Source organism: Loxodonta africana, chromosome 13 (assembly GCF_030014295.1).
Source record: "Loxodonta africana isolate mLoxAfr1 chromosome 13, mLoxAfr1.hap2, whole genome shotgun sequence".
In the NCBI taxonomy this organism is placed as follows: Eukaryota; Metazoa; Chordata; class Mammalia; order Proboscidea; family Elephantidae; genus Loxodonta; species Loxodonta africana.
The window spans coordinates 34,639,582-34,655,877 of record NC_087354.1 but is presented as its reverse complement, the minus strand read 5'-3'; the positions used below and the strand labels follow the sequence as shown (position 1 = coordinate 34,655,877).

At 49.3% G+C, this 16,296-nt stretch overlaps 1 protein-coding gene across 6 annotated transcripts in view; it reads left to right on the top strand.

The window, feature by feature from the left end:
* Positions 1-659: 659 nt before the first annotated feature.
* LOC111751623 (pro-interleukin-16-like) overlaps positions 660-16,296 on the top strand; it is a 32,492-nt gene continuing 16,855 nt past the window's right edge. The window contains exons 1-8 of one of the 6 annotated variants that reach the window (XM_023552983.2): positions 755-869; positions 2,624-2,733; positions 2,890-3,976; positions 6,093-6,261; positions 8,509-8,610; positions 10,972-11,230; positions 11,529-11,654; positions 14,246-14,805. In XM_023552983.2, coding sequence (XP_023408751.1) covers positions 2,940-3,976; positions 6,093-6,261; positions 8,509-8,610; positions 10,972-11,230; positions 11,529-11,654; positions 14,246-14,439 — 1,887 coding nt within the window. In that variant the 5' untranslated portion in view covers positions 755-869; positions 2,624-2,733; positions 2,890-2,939 and the 3' untranslated portion in view covers positions 14,440-14,805. Of the gene's footprint in view, positions 930-2,623; positions 2,734-2,795; positions 3,977-6,092; positions 6,262-8,508; positions 8,611-10,971; positions 11,231-11,528; positions 11,655-14,245; positions 14,806-16,296 lie in introns of those variants that run through there. The other 5 variants (XM_023552979.2, XM_023552980.2, XM_023552982.2 and 2 more) reach the window with 5 other exon arrangements.

Below are 16,296 nucleotides of genomic sequence, written 5' to 3'. Positions count from 1 at the left end.
ATTCATCCTACATTATAATCCAAATTCTATTAGAATACTTTATAACTACTTGGTGCCTGGTCTGTCTCTTTCCTAGGCTGTTTTATGAAGGAGCCTGAGGCTGCTTCTAGGCTCAAGGGGGCAAAAACAATTCTGCACTAGATTGATAATGTCACCCTGGGTGTTGCAAAGGGAGGGCGATAGCACAGATGCTGAGTATTTGTCATCCTTTGAAGTGTGCTTACTAAACATTGAATAACAACAGCTAAAGCTATTGCCATGATTTTCTTCTGAGCATTCTAACCTGAGCTTAATAAAGACAAGGTGGAACTTTCTTTGCCTCAGGTTTCAACGGTGCTCTTGTGCCCTCCTGGGGAGCTTAGCTTAGTGAGCCAGGATTCAGATATAAAGAAAGCAGTACCAGCCCCCTACGGCATCCCCCTAGCCTCTTTTCCCCATCACAAAGAGCCCAGGATCTTCACATATGCCAACAGTGAGAGACCATGCTCTAGATGCCAGCTTTTTGGAAGTGAACTCTAGACCCCCAGAAGGTGCTGACTTTGCAGCACCAGGGCACGAAGACAGTGCAGTGGAGGAAAGGACTCGCTTCACAATGCTGTTGATGAACTTCTCATATAAGCAGCTTCATATCCGCCCTCCAACCCCAATCGAATTGTGCCTTGCCTTCTCACAGCTGAAGGCTACAGTTTTGACACGGTCTCACTTCCTGTTTACACCACAGGAAGCAAGAGAGCTGTTGCCACTCCACGCACTGCAGGAAGACACGGCAGGGGGAACCCCCTGCACCCTTGCATGCTGCCCGGGACCTGGAGTCACCCCGCAGTCTATAGCCTCCACAGAGGACCAGCCAGGGAAGAGAGCCAACCCAGGTAGGCTTTCAGTTAAATCTCCCAGAAGAAAGGGCCTCTGGACAAAGGTCCAGTGGTAAGGTAAGAACATGAGTTTGGCCTGAGGACTGGGGCTTTCTGCACTGACAGGATGCCTGGGCTGATGATCAGTCAGGGATCCTCCCTAGGGGCTGTGGGCAGCAGAATAGGAGAGACGCTGCCAGGAACTCTGGTGGGAAACCAGCAGGCTGGGTCTGTGATGCTGTGTTGGTGGAGGTGGGGGGATGAACTTTTAATGAGGGAGTACAGTTTAACCTAGAAAGTCAACTGCTGGTTGGAGCACTTGGGGAGAGATCCAAAGACGCTCTCACCCATCGTCCTGGGAAGCTGCCTCCAGCATGTTGCATTCAGTATTTCCAAGTCTAGAATACTGTGTCCGGAAAACAAGAGGAGCATTTTCTTGGTGGTTACCACCTCCATGAGGTGGATAGGAACGGTTGCCCAGATGGTACATCTGGAAACACTCAGACATGATTTGAATGTTTACTGGTTCTGTAGAAAGAACATAGGCTTTGGAGTCAGGAAGACCAGGATAGGACACCTGGCTCTGCCTTTCACTAACTGTGTGACTCTGGGCAACTTACTTTGACTTCTGGGCCTCGGTTTACTCATGAGCAAGGTGTGGAAAATCACACAGAACCCCAACATACGATTCAGTTCAGCAAGAACATACTAAATACTGGCTTCATGAGGTCCTATGCTAGGCGCTGGAGAAAGGGAGAAAAAGAGAGAGAGAGAAAGAGACCAGCTCTTGACATCAAGGAACTCACAGTAGAGGCAGTGAAATAAATATTTAGGCTACAAACCATATTCCAGTTTGAGTAATGCTACATAAAAAGCATATGAACAGCTCTTGGAGAGCTAAGTGATATCACGAACAGAAGGACCTGGTGCATCTCACCCAGAGCAGGAGCCCAACTAATGGAGCCTTCTCCTTCTCTACCGTCTCTGCCGTCAGTCATCCTAACTGAGCAATGCACCAGGGGACACCTTGGTGTTCTACTGACAAGGGCTCCTCACCCTCTGGCTCCTGATTCTCACAACAACAGCTCCTCAAAGCAGAGCATTTTATCAATGCAGCAAAAGACTCACTTGCCAAAGTCCTGGAGTGAGTAATAACTGCCCAGGTCTTTTGGATGATGTAGAGCTTCTCTTTGATATCATCAAGGCTAATACTCTGCAGTTTGCTTCCCTTGAGGCCTGCCACTGAGACATGGGACAGGAAGGATCAGTCCCCGCTAAACTGAGTTGCATTCCTGTACCAAACATCCTCCAAAGTCCAGAGCCAGAGTAGCATACTGTTAACCAGGGAAAGGTCAGACCTAGGGGCCATGGCAGAGCCACACATCAGCTTGGGTTCTTGACTGTGCGCGTCTCAGGGCTGCCTCTTTCTGTCCCTGGAAAAGAGTCAGGGGAAGAGATTCCCCTACCTGCTCAGATGGGATGCTGGCTCAATGCTGTCCTCCAAGATAGACTCCCACGTGTTGCCACCTGTAGTGAAGAGTTGAACTTGTCAGAGCTTGCCTGGGATCCTGGCAGCCCCATAGAGCAGGATACACGTTATAATCACTTGTGCAGCTTCTCAAATGCCCAAGGCCCAGGCTGCACCTCAGGTGAATTAAATCAGCATCTCGTGGGTGGGAGTCAATACTTTTAAAGCTCCCCAGATTCCAATGTACAGCCACGGTTGAGAATCACTGTCACAATTCTTCTTTCCTTTGTAACCTTCCCATAAGCTCTTTAGGTACCGAAAACACTGCTTTGCTGAGCACGCTGGTTAATTACCTGCATGTAGACAAAGTAGCAGAGTCCCTGGGTGACGAAAATGGTTAATCACACCAGTCAGGTAATAGCACGTGGAACGCACCCAACTGGGGACCCACCACTTCTGCTAATCTCTTCCTCTAGAATCCTTCTTGCTATTCAGCTTTAAACTAGAACTTCGGAAGAAAAATCACCAGAAGGTGTAATACACAGCTTTTGCCTTGTTTCTGCTCTCTAGTGCATCAAACATCCCCCATAAAACACCCACTGCTTAAGAGGCAGGCTCGGATGGACTATAGCCTTGACGCCACAGCCGAAGACCCTTGGATTAGAATTTCTGACTGCATCAAAAACTTATTTAGCCCCATAATGAGTGAGAACCATGGCCACATGCTGCTACAGCCCAATGTCCACTTGGGTGAGGAAGATGGGACACAGGGCCACTCAGATGGGGCCCTGGCAAAGTTGGACGCTGCCAATGGTGCTCCCAAAGTTTACAAGACAGCAGACAGCAACACTGTGAAGAAAGGTCCTCCTGTGGCCCCCAAGCCAGCCTGGTTTCGCCAAAGCTTGAAAGGTTTGCGGAATCGTGCTCCAGACCTCAAAAGGCTGCCCAGTGCAGCCTCACCCACCCAGCCAACACCTGCACCCAGGGAGCATTCTGGGCCTCACCCGCGGGCCTCCTCCTCCATCAAGCAGAGAATCAGCTCTTTTGAAACATTTGGCTCCTCTCAACTTGCAGATAGAGGAGCCCAGAGACTAAGCCTCCAATCCCCCCTTGGAGACGGAGCAAAACCTTCTGGAAAGCAAGAGGGAGGACGGGTTTCTGGCCTCTTTGTGCGAGGGGCTCCATCCACAGGTGAGCAACAGCAGTCAGAGAAAGAGCAGCTGCCCCCAGCTTCCCCTGCGGCTTCAGAAGCTAGAGACACCAGTGTGTCTGAGTCCCCTCCCCCAGGGCTGCAGCTCACTCAGAAGACCCCTGCCACTGACCCAGACCCTCTTCTGAGGCTGCTATCCGCACAGACTGAGGAATCGCAAGGCCCCGTTGTCAAGACGCTGAGCCAGCGGGCACGGAGCTTCCCTCTGTCCAGGACCCAGTCCTGTGAAGTGAGGCCATTGGATGAAAAGACCAGTAGACTGTACTCCATCAGCAGCCAAGTGTCATCGGCTGTCATGAAATCTTTGCTCTGCCTTCCGTCTTCAGTCTCCTGTGGCCAGAATCCCTGCATCCCCAAGGAAGGGGCACCTCCAACGCCATCATCCAACGAAGACCCAGCAAATAGTTCTGCTGAAATGTCTGCCTCAGACACGGGGTTCTCGCTCAAGTGAGTGTTTTTGCCAGGGTTTCTCTTTGTCATTCTCATTTTTCTTTCTTTTCTAATCCTATATATCTTTTTTAAAAGCTCTGGTGGTACAGTGGTTAAGAGCTTGGGTGCTAGCCGAAAGGTCAGTGGTTCAAACCCACCAGCTGCTCCTTGAGAGAAGAATGAGAGTTTGCTTCCATAAAGATTTATAGCCTTGAAAACCCTATGGGGCAGTTCTACTCTGTTCTGTAGGGTCTCTATGAGTCAAATCAATTTGATGGCAATGGGTTTTTTTTTTTTTTTTAATACATCTTTTAAAAATTTCCCGGATGTACTAGCTAAAGCATTGCTCTGCCTGTTGTTTTATGTGTTTTTGTGTCTGAGAGGAGTCCCTGGGTGGTACAAATGGTTAAGCACTTGACTACTAGCCAAAAGGTTGGTGGTTCAAATCTACTCAGAGGCACCTCAGAAGACAGGCCAGCAATCTTCTTCTGAGAGGTCACAGCCTATGGAATGCAGTTCTACTCTGACACTCATGGGGTCACCATGAGTTGATTATGCTTTTTGGCTGAGAACCTCTTCTGGTTGGAACTGGGAGGCTTACCACTAGAATTTACTGCTGCAAGGACTCCTTCCACCTTTTTAACACTAAACACCTATCAGAGAGAGGAATAATTTGCTATTACCGAAACCATGGTTTCATGCAAAATATGAAATGTAACTGGAAAAAACCAGCTACGTGTACCAAGACAGAGGGCGTTGGTGGTTCGGCGGTAGAATTCTTGCCTTCCAAACGGGAGACCCAGCTTGATTCCCAGGCAAGTCACTTTATACACAGCCACCATCTGTCCGTAGTGGAGGTTTGTGGTTTGGAATGACGCTGAACAGGTTTCAACAGAGCTTCCAGGCTAAGAAGGGATAGGAAGAAAGGCCTGGAAATTTACTTCTGAAAATCAGCCAATGAAATCTGGTGGATCACAATGGTCCAATCTGCAACCAATCATGTGGATGGCTCAGGACCAGGCAGTGTTTCGTTGCATTGTGCATGGCGTGTCCATGAGTTGGGGGCCAACTCAACGGCAGCTAATAACAACAACATGCCAAGATGAGTTCAGAAGAAGACCAGGTGCATGCGAAGTGGTTACCATTTGTAGTTGCTGGGGGCTGACAACATCTGTGAAAGATGGCAGAGGTAAGAGTGTATCTGGAAGGGCACCTGCTTCAGTGGCAGGCTATACCCTTTATGCCAAACTGGGTGCCTTGACTGTGTTCTGACTGTGGCATTTGTGCTTGTTGTTACTTGCCATTGAGTTGGCTCCAACTCATGGGGATCCCATGTATGGCAGAACAAAACATTGCCTGGTCCTGTGCCATCTTCACAATTGTCAGTATGCTTGAGTCCATCATTATGGCCAGTGTGTATTTTGAGTGCCTTCCAACCTGGGGCTTATCTTCAACATTGTATCGGACAGTATTCTGTAGTGAGCCATAGGGTTTTCATTGACTAATTTTTGGAAGGAGGTCACCAGATCTTTCTTGTCTGTCTTAGACTGGTGACTAAGACAGATGGTAGCTGTGTATAAAGTACCTTGCCTGGTAATCAAAGCTGGGTCTCCCGTTTGGAAGGCAAGAATTCTACCAGTGAACCACCAATGCGCTCCATCTTAGTCTGCTGAAACTTGTCCTTCATGGGTGACCCTCTTGGTATTTGAAATGCTGGTGGCATAGCTTCCAGCATCACAGCAAGGAGTTAGTCACCATGGTACAACAAATGGACAGACAAGAGATGGTGGCATTAGTGCAGATGTGTCCAAAGCATTAGATGCCCTTTGTGGCAAAGAGCTGAGGTCTAGAACATGGACTTTGGAGTTGGACACACGACGATTTGTAATTTTGAATCCTGGATGTTAGCATTTCATAGTTGTGTGGCCATTGATAAGTTATTTACTCTCCCTAAGCCCCAATTTCTCATCTCTGTGGTGGATGAATGCTAGTATCCACTTGTAGCTTTGTTGTATCAAATAATAGAATGCACATAAGTGGTTAGCACCGTGCCTGGAATAGAGTAATTCTGCAAAAAATGCAAGCTTTTGTTACTATTATTATTTGTACTGTGGGATGTTTCTCCCTATGAAAGCCTTTCGGAGCTGAGAGAATACACAGAGGGCCTGACGGAGCCGAAGGAAGCTGACGACTGGAACCACAGTTCCCCTCAGGCTGGCCAATCTGTTATCTCTCTGCTGAGCTCAGAGGAACTGAAGAAGCTCATAGAGGAAGTGAAGGTTCTGGATGAATCAATGTTAAAGGTAGGTTTCCTCTGTCAGCGTTTGCCAGGGACCAAGGCCTGATGATGGGCTGTGTGGTCTTATCAGTGGGGCCAGTGGGGGGCAGTTTGAGCAGCCCTATACTCCTTAAGGCTCAAGAAGGGAGCTCCGAGGTGCTAATGCCAGACCCAGGTTATGTCCTGCCTGTGGTAGAGGACATTGTGACTCTTGGCCACAGTAAGATCTTGCATTAAAGGGAGCTTTTTATTGCTTTCAATACATTGTTTTACTCCATCTTTTTAACTATTTTATAAATGAGAAAGGTGAAGGTCATGGACCAGGGTGCTTGATGACAGAGTCTAGGTTTCCTGTCTGCAGGGTCAGTGCTATTTCCATAGCCTCTGGCCTGCCGTCCTGGCGTGAATCTCCAGTAAGCTAGCGTACGGGAGCACGAGCTGTCCATTGTGGACGGCATGGGTTATGAGAGCTCTCACCATAGTGCTTTTATTATTTCTGCCATACACTGAGGTGACTGATCCCTGTTCTCACCGAGGTGACAGGCCCCAGGTCTCAGGGGCCCCTGTGTTTCAGCTGAGTCATTCTGAAAGTCCTACTTCCTATATGGTTTCTGAGCATGACCCAAAGTTGGGCCGAGCTGGGGCCCAGCATGCAGAAGAGTACAGGCTCATGGGCCTTTTACCGCCTGGGCTTCTCAGGGTTCACACAGGCATTTGTTGTACCTGGAGCACGCAGTCTGAGATGAGGGCACAAGGACACCCTCCGTTTCTATACTAGGAGGTGTGGTAGCTGTAATCCTCCTGTCAAGGATGTGGTGAAGCCTCATGGACACAGTGTGCCCCTGGGAGCCCTTCCTGTTCCGTGGCTCTCACTCTTCTCACCTGTGCACCAAGCTCATTACCCCCAGGGCCTTATTCAGCTGCAATGAAATAATGGAGGCAAAAGCGTTGTGTCAATAACCAAGAGCTGTCCTGCTAGGGTCTTATTTGGAGAACATTTGCTTTTAAGCTTGGCAGGAGTCTCCTATAGGGCGAGTGACCTGATACTTGGGTAAAAGTTGGGTGATTTGGGTTAGTGCTGGGGGAGCCCGGCAGTGAAGTACATTCCTCCCTCTGGGTCTTGGGGACCCTGCATCAGAGGATCTGAGAACCACCTGCAAGCCAGGTGCCCTCATGGCACTCGAGAAAGTGATTGTTTAGATTTAAATTGACCCCCTAGAGCCAAGGTGCAAACTGGTAGCCGGGGAGCCGGAAGGACCTGCGGATGTATTTTGTTATTACAAAGCCTGAATCAAAGCCTGGATTTCTAATCTCTCTGTTTTTAAGGGGAACAGTCTGGTAGCCCTGCATTCCTATGTAGCAGCTGCCCTTTCTGAGCAGGAGTTCCCATTTCTGCAGTTTCCATCACTCTAAGTGTCACACACCTGCCCGTTTCGCTCATTGAAGCTATCTTCCTGGCCCCCGTAGCCTGAGACCGTAGCTCTGAACTGGAGCGGGAGCTTCTGACTGTTGTCCATCAGAGAGCCGTCCAGGTTGGGATGTGCTGTGCCCTGGTTGTGCTTGTGAGTATGTGTCCAGGCTGGGATGTACTGGCTCTAGGTGTGCTCCTGAGCATGTGTCCAAGCTGGGACATACTGTACACTGGGTGCGCTCATAAGTGTGTGTCCAGGCTGGGACGTACTTGCGCTGGGTGTGTTTGTGCGTGTGTGTCCAGCCTGGGACATACCGTGCACTGGGTGTGCTTGTGAGTGGGTGTCCAGGTGAGATGTCAGCTGGGCTCCCTTAGTGCTGCTGCGCCCTCGGAGGAACAGGGAAAGAGAAGGAGCCACTGACTTCTCCAAAACAGTGCTGACCCCTGACTTAGTGGGTCCGAAGTCCTAACCTTACCTCATCCCACTGAGGCCTGGCACGGTAGAGACGTGTTCTCCCAAACGCTGGGGTTTCCACATGACCAAACGGCTCCAGTACTGTCTGTCTCTAGAGTGTGGGTGTGGACAGAATGAGTATGGGAGGAAAAGAACAATATTTTCTGATTTACATACAATTTTTTTTTTGTCTATGCTTCCCGTGACTCTTGAAATTATAGTCCGCCCTCTATAGATGATGAAACTGAAGTCTGAGGAGGTGATATAGTTTGTGGCATGGCCAAGCTGGAATTGGAGATCAAATCCGTCTGACTTTAGAATATTCTTTGAATTGTTTACACTGTTGCAGTCAGATGTTTCACACACACGTACAGACACATAATGTTTCTTTTTTTTTTCTTCTGCAGCAATTAGACAGCATCCATGTCACCATCTTGCACAAGGAGGAAGGGGCCGGCCTTGGTTTCAGCTTGGCAGGAGGAGCAGATCTAGAAACCAAGGTGATCACGGTGAGTGGCCCAGCAATGGGGGCAGGTAAGAGCCAAGACTGGGGCTCGGCAGGGGGACACTTGCCAGGAAGGGGTCTTGTGGTGAGGGACAGAAGATGCATGACACCAAGCCACATGAAAGCCATGACATCGAGCCATTAGGGGAGCTGTCAGGGCCCATCTTTCTCAGGAAGAATGTTCTGCCCTCCCCACTTTGACAGCCTGCTAGTAAGGGTCGCCTATGTGACTCCATATTTGATTTTCATCACGATCCTTAATTTAACAAAGAAGGTCTCTGTATATCCCAAACAACTTTAATATGCCAAAATAAAGCGAGATCATTTGTGAAACTTAAAAAAAAAAAAATACAGACGCCTAAGCCTCATAGCAGAACTATTGAATCAGAACCTAGGGAGGAGGTCAAGGCCCTAATGCCTGTATTTTTGAAAGTTTTGGAAAGACATTAAAAAAAAAATTCAATCCAAACTTTATTCAATATTATGTCTACTCCTTTGAAAATATGGGTCAGTAACCTGTTCACTATTAAACGTTTAGGCGAGGAGGTTTATGACCCCAGGGGCATTTCTGGAAAGGTTTACAGTCAGGATTGACAACCCAGTTGTGATCCATAGCACAGAACACCTGCACAGAAAGGGGCCTCACCCGGACAGAAGAAGGGTCTCGCCTGTACAGAAAGGGTCTCGCCTGGATATAAAGGCTCCTCACATGCACAGAAAGAGCCCTCACCTGCATAGGTAGGGTCCTCAGCGGATAGAAAGGGGCCTTGAGAAATCAGGGTCCTGTGAAACCAGAAAACCAGGGGCCGTCGTGTCGACTCTGACCCGTTCGGACCCCACGTAGGTCAGAGCAGAGCTGTGATCCACGGGGTTTCAGTGGCTGGGTGTTTGGAAGTAGATTACCAGGCCTTTCTTCTGAGGCACCTTGGGGTGGACTTGAACCTCCAACCTTTTGGTTAGCAGCAGAGCACTTAACTGTTTGCACCACCCAGCAATGGGGCTGCTTTCCTGGTTTTACCCATTTGGAGAAGGAAAACGCTCATTTGGACAATTGTGGAGCTGCCCGATGGCTGGTTGAGAGCAGTGGGACCCGCACTGCTGAGAACAGGCAGCACTTACTGCAGTCACACGATGGATATCCAGAGGCGTAGATCTTGTGGTCCCGCCCCCTGTTTGCTTAGCACCTCCTAGAGGCCGGGGTAGGTGTGGGCAGGGGAGCAGGTCTGGGCCCATCTGCATCTCTTCCTGTGGGCCCACTTTATCTGGCCCATGCCATCTAATCAGCATTGGCTGCTGCCCTCTGCCCCCTGCTTCAGGTCACTCAGACCTGACAAGGTGGTTTCTAGCCATGCCATCTTCACAGGCCGAGCTGTGACATGGCTGCCCCTGTCTCTAAAGCCGAGTGCACTCTTGTCCTCCCACAGCGATGCTGTCCCAGTGTGTCCTTTATGTGGGCTGTACTGGGTGCATTTTAACTCCTTTGCCCAGCTGAACATAAGCCCTCCAGTTCACAGCATCCCCCAGTATAACACATACCACAGCCTCTTGCAACACTGACTTGGGTCCCTTCAGAGTTAACAGTGGGTGAGCAGCAACTTCTTTGATCTCTTTCAAAGTTTTCTACCATGAATAAGCACAGAAACCAGTAAGTATCTCTTTCTGTCACTAACCGGGTAGTGGAATATTATAAAGTGGTACCTGATGTAGTAGTTTTTCACTTTCCATTTGAAGAGAAGGATGGAAAGTGTGCACATAGGAGTAGCACCTTGGACCTTTTCTTCTGCCCTTGGGTAGAGATTTCTCGCCACTGCACATGGCCGTCCACCCCTGAGGCACTGCAGCCACTCAAACACCAGGAAGACACAATGTACATTTTCTGAGCATGTGCTCTGGAGCTTTCTCTTTTTCCTTCTGTGTTTGAGCACATCTCTTCCTTTCAGATTCATTAAAAGGGAACTAACACTGAGCACCACCCATGACCAAGTGCCATGCTGGGCAGTCATTGGCGTGCTGTCAAAATTAATCTTTTCGACACCTTGGGGCAGGGAATTGGTGGTGTTTCTGTTCGTTCTACAGATGAGAGAGACAGACTTCATACTTGCTTCACACTTGGGCCTTGTAGCCTGGGGACTGAGACCACAAACAGGATCACATCCACAGGTACAAGGGCCAGAGAATCAACACATATTTTGGAAGGACACAATTCAACCCATAACATTGCGTCATTAAAGAAGCCGAAGCAAAGACATGCAATTATTTTGTCTGACACCTCTTGCAGAAAGGGAACCATTTTCCTTGGCCTAAAAATTCTCTTGATTTGACTAACTAGAGGTTTCTGAGTTCTGACTTCCTTTGGTTTGCTCAGGTTCACCGAGTGTTCCCAAATGGGTTGGCTGCCCAGGAAGGGACTATTCAGAAGGGCAATGAGGTCCTGTCCATCAACGGGAAGTCTCTCAAAGGGGCCACGCACACAGATGCCCTGGCCATCCTCCGCCAAGCTCGGGACCCACGGCAAGCTGTGATTGTCACGAGGAAGCCAGCTTTGGAGGTCACGCCGGACCTGAACTCCTCCACTGACTCTGCAGCCTCAATCTCTGTAGCCAGCGATGCGTCTGTAGAATCCAGTAAGTTCTCCGAGCTCACAGGAGCCCTGTGGGTGGCACTGCCTTTGGCCACTTGGGGCAAGTCCTGGTGGGGCTGCTCGGTAATCTGTGGTCCCAGAAACATGTGGGCTACCTGGTGTGTGGTCTAAGATGTGTGAGTCTGCATGTGTCTGCACGTGAATGTGTGTATATGCATGTGCATATGTGTGTATACATGTACACATACAAGTACAGCCGGCTGCATCAGCCAGGGTTCCCATGATGCCCAGGGTGTCATGCCTGGGAGAGGATTGCTCACTGAAGCGCCCGTCTTTCTCAGCAGCAGAGGCCATGGTCTGCACAGTGACGCTGGAGAAGACCTCTGCAGGGTTGGGCTTCAGCCTGGAAGGAGGAAAGGGCTCACTGCACGGAGACAAGCCTCTCACCATTAACAGGATATTCAAAGGTGTGTGTATGTTGGGCTCTGTATCCTGTCCACTGGTGGGCAGGTGGCCAGGCACCCAAACAGCTTCTGAGCACCTTCTAGGCCACACTGATTTCCCATAACCCACATCCTCTTGAGGGGCATGCAAACCTTCTCAGAGCTCAGTTCTGCTTTTTCTGTCCTTTCTCCTTGGCTCAAAAAAAAAAAATCCCCTTAATCCCTCTAGGTTGCTGAAGTTCTGGGCTTGATACAGTTTAGCAGGACTGGACCTAGGCAAGAAAAGTGAGGCACTGGCCTGGGGTGCAAAATTGAAGGGGGTGCCCAATTACTCAGTGATCAAGATTAGTGTCTCAATGCAATATTTAAAAAGATCAAAATCGATGCCAAGAACTCCATGATGAACAACTTAGCAATGTTTTAAATAAAGACACCGTCCAACCCCACACTTGTACTACTTAGCCTCACTCACCTCACCCTAATCCTGGACCCACTGAATCCTGCCTTGATCTAAAATTTTGATATTTTGCTTGAAATCATGGATTGGTGTTCAACACAACCTGGAGTGGGGATCACTGGTGCCTGTGAAAACCGGGAATGAACTGCAGCTAACCTATAAAACTCTGCTGCTTCTCAAGCTGGAACCCTTCAAGCCACAGAGCAAGGAGCTGTAGAGAGAGAAGCAATGGACAGGGAGTCAAGTGGCCTGGGTTCTAGTCCCAGCTCTGCCTCTGACTTGCCAAATGGTCCTTCTTTCCACTCCTGAGGCTCCTCATCTGTCAAAGAGGTGCTGTGTGTCTCTGAGGGCTCTTAGCACTGAGGCCCAAAGGGCATCCCTGCCCCCATGAGCCCCCATGGCTGGTGGCTTTTGTTAGAGGAGGCTCTGTGGCAATGCTGGAACCTGGAGGCTGGACTGAGGCTCATCTGGTGGTTCCCCTGGTGTCTTAGCTTCCTAGGGCTGCTGTAACAAGTGCCCAAAATGGGGAGCTTAAAACAACAGAAATTTGTTGTCTCCCAGTCCTGGGGGCCAGAATCCTGAATTCAGGGTGTCAGCAGGGCCATGCTCTCTCTCTGGAGGCTCCGGGGAGGACCCTCTCTTGCCTCTGCCAGCTTCTAGATGCTGCTAGTGTCCCTTGCCTTGTGGTAGCGTAACTCTAACCTTTTTGCCTCTGTCTTCATATGGCTGGGCACCCTCTGTCTCCCTGTCTCTGTGCATCTTCTTTTCTACAAAGACACCAGGCCTATCGGATTAGGGCCTCCCCGGATGACTTTATGTTGACTAATTATAGCTGCAAAGACTATTTCCAAATAAATCACACTGGCAGGTACAGGGGTTAGTACTTCAACAGGTATTTTTGGGGGACACAATTCAACTCATAGCACCCAGAATCCATGTTAACCCCCATTCTGGGAAAGATATTTTTAACTTTTGAAGGCTGACCTGGAATGAACATCGGGTTCAGAGTCAGGAGACCTGGATTCTAGGGTTAAAAAAAACAAAACAAAACAAAACCCACTGTTGTTGAATAGGTTCCAACTCATAATAACCCTATAGGACAGAGTAGGACTGCCCCATAGAGTTTCCAAGGAGCGCCTGGTGGATTCGAACTGTGGATCTTTTGGTTAGCAGGTGTAGCACTCAACCACTACGCCATTAGTGTTTCCAATTCTAGGGTTAGTTCTTCCATTTATGGCAGTGTGACCTTGGATAAGTCCCTTCACCCTCCTGGTCCGTTTGCCTGTCAGCTGCAGGGTGATGTCGTGCTTAGGAATGCAGGTGGTGGAGCTGGAAAGTCTGGGAATAAGCCCAGGCCCCATCACTTAGCAGCTCTGAAGCTTCAGGCGACCGACTTGAGTTTCCTTACCACTCAAAGGGAGCACTAAGAGTGTGTATGTACTTCACAGTGTTATTATCATAAACACAAAGCATTTAGCACAGCGCTTGTTATGTAATAATTGCTCAATACAATTTAGCCAGATTTTTGTTATTATCATTATTGTTAGTTTCTGTTCTTAGGCAGTCTATGTGACGATCATGGGTCAAATGGTTGGGAACCTTTTTCTTTCCATATAAACAGTAAAACGACAGCTTTCATGTACAGCTTGAAACATTGGGAGCCACATATGATCATGTCCCCTTTACGCAGGCCCAGGGGCCCTTTCCAGGCCTCAGAGCCAAACACACCAAGAAGATTGTTCCGTGAAGATCTCACCAGCTCCTTTCTCCTACCATTCAATGCTGATGACCTAATTAGAGAGGGGAGAGACCTGCAGGTGACGGGGTGGGATGTTGGGTCATGCCTAAGGGGACTTGGTGGATGATTCAGTTCCCCAGTGTCCTCTGAACAGTGGATGTCTCCCAGCCAGGCTCTGGCTTGGAGCTGCCTGAAGTCTCCTTCTTTTGGGGACAGCATGGGGCACCCCTTTCCTAAGGGCCAGAGAGAGCTGGGGCATGTGCCTCAACTTCCAAGTCACCTAGTTTTAGAACCACCGAGGGGTGGTCGTGCTGTTCTGTTTGCAGCTGTCCTGGCTCCTCAGAGACCAAGGGTAGAAGGGAAGCTTTTCTGTTGCCCTGTGGCCTGTGAAGCCCATTATCATCTTCTCCCTTATTCCAGGGGCAGCTTCAGAACAGAGTGAAATCATCCAGCCAGGAGATGAGATCCTACAACTGGCTGGTGCTACTGTGCAAGGCCTCACACGGCTTGAAGCCTGGAACGTCATCAAGGCATTGCCTGATGGGCCTGTCACTGTTGTCATTAGGAGGAAAAGCGTGCAGTCCAAGGGGACCACAGTCACTGGAGACCCCTAAGCAGAGCACCAGTGCTGATGCCCAAAGCCCATAGCATGTAGCTTCTACAACCTCTGATTCTCAGGGTCTCTGTTGCCCCCCACCCAGATGGGGGAAAGCACAGATGTGCTTCCTGGTGGCTGTTGCCCAGGTCTGGACTTTCTGGGCCCACCCAGCAAGAGGATTGTCCCAAATATAAGGGCAGAGTCACACCGGCGTGGCTGACATAAACTGTAGACTGTATATAGAGAGTGTAATGATAATATTACAGTGCCATAAATAAAGTGGATCTATTATAATTTGATATAAAATCCCTGTTCTGCTTTGCAAAATGTTCCGAGCACTAAAGCTGTGTAATAGTCCATCACGAAAAAGCGACATTTATTTTTCTCATGAGCCTGCAAGGTGGGGAGGGCTGGGAAGGGGCAGGCTCATCTCGGCTCCACGTGGCCTTAGCGGGGAGTGACTCAAAGTCTGGGAGCTGGAACCGTCTGAAGGCCACTCACTCATCTGTCTGGCACCTGGTTTTGGCTGTTGACTAGGAACTCAGCTGGGGCTGTTGGTCTGAACAGTTATATGTGGCCTGTCCATGTGGTGTTGGCTTCCTCACAACATGGTGGCTGCATTCTAACAATAAAAGTCCCAAGAGTGAGAAAGCCAAGAAGTGGCATCCTTTTTATGAAGTTGCCCCAGAAGCCACAGAGCATCACTTCCACGACGCTCTTTTGGTCAGAGCTGGCACACGCCTGCCCAGGTTTTAAGGTGAGGGAAAATACTGCCAGGATCAATTTGGGAAAATACAATCTGCTGCATAAAATACTTGGAAAACTATTTTTGACTGGGTCAAAGGAGTGATCCTAGACAAGGGTGTTGCTGTTGTTATTAGGTGCCATTGAGGTGGTTCTGACTCATAACCACCCTGTAGAATAGAGCAGAACTGCCCCATAGGGTTTCCAAGGAGCAGCTGATGGATTCAAACTGCTGACCTTTTGGTTAGCAGCCATAGCTCTTAACCACTGTGCCACCAGGGTTCGAGGCAAAGGTGGAACCAGGTAATAGAACAAGTAAGCAAAAGAGAGTACAGGTGAAGCTCAAAGTGCGGACAGGTGTGCCAAGAGAATGAACCAGCATTGAGTATGAGAGGGTAAAAATTGCTACCCTTTACCTACCACGTGCTAAGCATCGTGGTTGACGTTGGACCTTGTCTTTAGTAATCACAGTAGCTTCTACAGCAGGTGGCCATGTGCCATTCTATCGACAAGGGCACCAAGGCCTGGAGACTGTAATTGACTTGTCTAACTGGTAAGTGGTAAGGCAGAGAGACTGAGTCCTCTCTTCTGTGATTTGGTAGATTAACAGGCCAAGGGGCCCTTTAGCGCAGAGTATTGTAGGTAAGCTACCTCCAGGTGCCTGACCAAGGGGAGATTTGGTTCATTCACTTCTTAATGCCTGATTACCAAGGTCAGGGCAAAGAAATGTGACGGTATTAGCAGCAACCAGCATCCCTTGACCAGGTCCCTGCCTGCTCCTGTGGAATAAGAATGTGGGGGAAGGTCTGGCAGGGACCACAAACACAACAGGAAAAGTAGTTATTCCCAGCCATTGGGGGAAGGGTTTGCCTTTACACCTCCCGTCCAGGCTGCCTAAGTAGCCTCAGGCCCAGAGCATTCTCTGACAAGGAGGCCGGGTGTTGGGTTGCCTTCTCTCGTGCAGTTCCTTCCCCTTACCAGAGAAGCCTTCCCCCTGTTCTGGGCACACAGTAGCTTTCCCTGTCTCTTGCACATGCGTGGCACCGTATGGCACCTGGCCAACCCCATTTCTATGTCTGTTCCTGGCAGGGAGGGAATGGGGTCTTTTGTACTATGGCAAAGAAGGGGA